General features: G+C 66.2%; 3 protein-coding genes across 3 annotated transcripts; 2 read left to right on the top strand and 1 right to left on the bottom strand.

Moving 5' to 3' along the window:
* Positions 1–227: 227 nt before the first annotated feature.
* AMSG_10780 (uncharacterized protein) lies at positions 228–1,476 on the top strand (the record flags this gene model as incomplete). Its single annotated transcript, XM_013897768.1, has 2 exons — positions 228–334; positions 437–1,476. Exons 1-2 carry the CDS (start codon positions 247–249, stop codon positions 1,474–1,476), a joined length of 1,128 nt encoding a protein of 375 aa, XP_013753222.1. The 5' UTR covers positions 228–246.
* Positions 1,477–2,103: 627 nt separating this feature from the next.
* Positions 2,104–3,445, top strand: AMSG_10779 (uncharacterized protein; the record flags this gene model as incomplete). Its single annotated transcript, XM_013897767.1, has 2 exons — positions 2,104–2,151; positions 2,387–3,445. 2 exons carry the CDS (start codon positions 2,104–2,106, stop codon positions 3,443–3,445), a joined length of 1,107 nt encoding a protein of 368 aa, XP_013753221.1.
* A 65-nt stretch (positions 3,446–3,510) lies between these two features.
* AMSG_10778 (uncharacterized protein) lies at positions 3,511–4,206 on the bottom strand (the record flags this gene model as incomplete). The annotated part of the gene is made up of 2 exons (XM_013897766.1): positions 3,511–3,609; positions 3,664–4,206. The coding sequence occupies 2 exons, from the start codon at positions 4,204–4,206 to the stop codon at positions 3,511–3,513; spliced, it is 642 nt and encodes a 213-aa protein (XP_013753220.1).
* Positions 4,207–4,256: the final 50 nt, after the last annotated feature.

Here is a 4,256-nt window from a genome sequence, read left to right as displayed (position 1 = left end):
GGGCGATATGGGCGAGGGGGGAGATGGGGAGGGGGGGGGAGAATGGCATACACAGGGGCCATGGGCGGGAGGAGGGGGGAGAGGGGAGGGAGGGGGTGCGGGGTGGGGGGAAATGACATCAACAGAAGAGAAAGAGTGAAAGTGGCACATGCGCGTTGTAGGCACGTGTAACAATTGCGAGTTGCGAGCGGGAGGAGGCTCTTTCCACTTCCCCATCACCTCATCTCTCTTTCAAACACTCCAACCATGTTCAACAAGATGAAGAACACCGTCAAGTCCAAGGTCAAGGGCGTGATGGACAAGGTCTCGTCGTCTGACTCGGCTGCTGGCCCAGGTAGGTTGACTGCGGTTGGGAGAAAAATCTTGGCGAAAGCCGTTGGACACAAAATTAGCCATCGTCCGACAACACTCATGAAACAGAGGTGGGATGCGGCAGTGAGCGACCTCGTTAAGGCGCTCAAGGCGATCGAGTCTGATCTAGAGCGCGGGGAGCTCGTCGCGAAGCACGCGTCGGGATACGGCAGCGCGTACACGCCGGGAGAGGTGGTGGCTATTGTTGCGACGTTCAACAACATGCTCGACGCCGAGGCCGAGCTTGCGGCGGTGCTGGGCAAGTCGGCGCCGATGAGCTGTGCCGAGGGCGCGGAGATTCTCAAGGCCTTTGACAGCGATCTGGGTAAGCTCGCGGTGCTCACGCATGTTGTGCCGCGGCTGAGCGACGTCGGGCCGGGCAACGGGGACATCCTCGAGCTGTTCGACTCGTCGCTCGACCGGGCCGAGGCCGAGAAGCTGCTTGCGGCCGGGGGCGGCGAATCAGCAGCGGCGTCTGACGCTCCGGCGGGAGCGGCGCCGGCGCCGGCGTCCAGCTCTGGCTCGTCGTGGCTCATCGGGGGCCTGCCGAGCGCGGGCGGGGTGGTGTTTGTGGTGGGCAACGGGAACAAGCTCAACGAGAAGATCCCGGATCCGGAGAGCGGCGAGAGCGTCAAGGCAGTCGAGCTGCTACAGCAGCAGCTCAAGGCTGCGCTGGGCGATCTTGTGGCAGGCCAGGCGTTCAACGTTGTCCGCTACGGCGCAGCGACCAAGATGGCGTTTGACGCGCCGGTCTGGCCGACGCCGGACCATGTCGCGACGGCGTCGGCGTTTATCGACGGCCAGATCTACGGCTCGGGTGCGCCGAACATGCTCGCAGGCTTGCAGGCAGCCTACGGAATGGAGGGCGTGACAAGTGTCTTCCTCATCACCAACTGGGGCTGCATGGCCGGCAACAACTCGGCGATTGTGGAGGCGACGGCGTCGTGGGTGGCTGGCGGTGAGGGCCGTGTCGTCAACGTGGTCGGCTTCCACACAGCCGGCGTCAAGACGGTGACGCACAACCTCAGCGATGTCCAGCTGCTGCAAGCTGTCTCCCAGGCCGGCAACGGGTACTATCGCACCTTTGATGAGAATGGAGTTGCCAGCAACACGGTGGTGGCCTGAGCTGGGCCTGAGCATCCCTTTTTTTCCCACTCCAGCCATTGATTGCCTGCAAGAAAGAAGAACTGCCGATGGCCGAGTCATGTGGGAGCTGATCGCGATGATTGTGTGTGTATGGGGAGGGTGGAGGTACGGGTGGGGCGATGGCTGCCGTGTGGGCACAGTTCTCTCACTCTCTCTCTGCCCATGCTTCACCGCAAACGAGTCCGTGTCCGTCGACACGGAGGCGGAGGCAGGGAGGAGGACGAGCCACGGGTGCGGAGTACCCACCGACCACTCCGTGGACCCAGCCGACCACCTTGGGATGTACGTACTACCTCTCTTTCCCCCATCCCTTTCTGTATACCATCCCCCCAGTGCCTCCCCATCCAGTGTCTGTCCCTGGTCAAGGACGACACGAGCAAAGGCCGACGAGTCGACAACACCGCCCACATTGCCCACAAAGGCCATGCCCACGCCCCCGCCCCCCCCCCCTTACCTCATACCATACCATTGTGCATATAGTGGGGGTGGTGGCTGTGTGCCCATGTCGCCCTTCCTGGCTGCTGCTGCCCCCCCCCCCCACCCCACCCCTCCCCCCCCCGGTCCCTGCCGGTCTCTCCTTTGGGACATTGTGTCTGATCAAACGCAATGGTCAACTACCTGGACGCTGGGGCATGGGCATGGGCATGGGCATGGGTATGGGCATGGGCATGGGTATGGCTAGTGGTGGTAGTCCCCGTGCTACCATGCCACTGTACGGGCTGCTTCGCTCTCCCTCGCCTGCTGCCTGGCTCTCCCTCGCCTCCGCCTGCTGCCTGCTGCCTCCCCTTTGCCGACGACTGTTGTTGGTAGCTGTGCTATGCCATGATCGTCATCACGCCCTTACTCACACTCACACTCTCTCCCTCTCTTCCCTCTCTTATCCTCGCAGTCTACACAACACGATCTCTCGGTCTACCGCGAGGACGCGAAAGAGCGCGAGCGGCGCAGGGCTGCCGAGGCAGCATCGCGGGCGGCGCTGCGGTCGGCGCGCAGGGCATCTGTGACGCCGCCATCCCCGCGCGGGCCAACGCCGTCAACGTCAAGCCCGACGTCGTCTGCAGCGTCGCTGCCGCCGAGCCCCGGATCGAGCGCGGTGACGTCGGCCTGGGCGCCGACGTCGAGCCCCATCCAGGGCGGGGTGCGCTCGGCCTGGTCGCCGCCGAGCTCGCGTAAGGGCCCGCACTCGCCCGGCGCGGGCAATCACAATCACTCGCTCACGCTCAGTCCATCGCCGGCGGCGGGTCCTGTGGCGGCGTGGGGCGCAGGGAGCGCAAACGGCGGGCAGCTGCGGACAACGGTTGTACAGCGGGAGGTGCTTGCGTCGGCGTCGCCGCGGATGTACGCGCCGATTGTGGTGACCGCGAGCCCCGCAGCCGGGCGGCCAGGCCTCTCGTCGCCGCTCCGGGTTACTGGCTCGCCGTCACCGACGGACCATGGCCGGGCGGCGAACGAGGCCGGGTCGCCGGCGGCGCCGCTCCGACTCCCGTCAATCCCGCCGGAGCTCGACCTGGCGGGCGTGTCGGCACAGCTGGGCGACGACGGCAGCGGCGATGAGACACAGCCGCGCAATCCGGGCCCAACGCCGCGCAACGATCCCGAGTCGCCGAACACTGCGCGGCGGTTGAGCTTTGAAGAGCCTACGAGCGACGGCGGCCGGCGCACCTCTGGTGGCGCGCCGGCCGGCGACGCAGCGACTGTGTCGGCGGGGAGCAGCAGCGGCAACGAGTGCGAGCACGCCAAGTCGCTCCTCCTCCTCACACAGACCCTTGCCGATCACATTGCCGACGCTGACCGGCGCTCTCGCGAGGAGGCCCGACTGCGGACGCAGCTGATGGACACCATCGCGCGTCAGAACAGCCAGATCACTGCGCTCAACTCTGCGTTGGCGCAGGTGCTCGCCAAGCATGACGCGCTTGACGCGCGGCTCAGGGCTCTCGAGCCACAATAGCAGGCAAGAAGCGGGGGATTTACAACATGTGATCTTTGGCGGGTGTGGGGGAGGGGGGGGGGGGGTCAGTCGTCGCGGCGGAGCCACGGATCAGCCCGTGGCAGGCCTGGCGCGAGGCCGGGCGGGGCGTTGCAAGTGAGGGCCTTCATAAAGGCAAACTCGCGCTCTGTGAGGCCGACCCAGCAGAGGAGGGCCCCCCATAAGGCACAGCAGGGTACGCAGAGGAGGGCGAGGAGTGCGAGATAGAGGAGGCGCGAGGTGATCGTGCCGCCAGCAGCGACGGCGTCGGCCACAGAGAGCTCGGCGGAGGATGCGTCGAGCAGCGCAATCATGCGTGGCGCGTAGCGACGGATGACGACCTGCGGATCTTGGCCAGGCGAAGGAAGACGGACGGCACAAGCGAGGTCTGCGCGCGGAGCGAGGTGAAGGAGAGCAGCGCAAGGGCCGGAGAGAGTGGCATCAGCGAGGCAGGCAATGGCCTCGTGGGGCGCGAGCGGGAGCAGAGCGGTGGCGGTGGCGGTCACATCGGGCTTGTCCTCCAACTCAAGGCGGAAGGCAAGGGCGAGCGGGAGGGCACAGGAGGTCATGTCGGCCGGGGTGAGGCAGGCAGGCGAGGCGAGCGAGGCGACGGTGCAGTGGGAGGCAGGCATGAAGTCGGGCGGGAGGGCCGAGCGGCCGAGGAGGATGTATCCCAGGGCCAGTGTCAGTCCCATGGCGTAGGCAAGGTACCCGCAGGCTGAGGTGATGGCCTCGAACCGCATGGGGGAGGTGGTGGTGGTGGGGTGGGGTGGAGTGTGGGGTGGGGTGAGGG

Source organism: Thecamonas trahens (assembly GCF_000142905.1).
Source record: "Thecamonas trahens ATCC 50062 unplaced genomic scaffold supercont1.64, whole genome shotgun sequence".
NCBI classification, from domain to species: domain Eukaryota; order Apusomonadida; family Apusomonadidae; genus Thecamonas; species Thecamonas trahens.
Note: the sequence above shows the minus strand (reverse complement) of the source record. Positions and strands in the feature narration are given on the sequence as shown.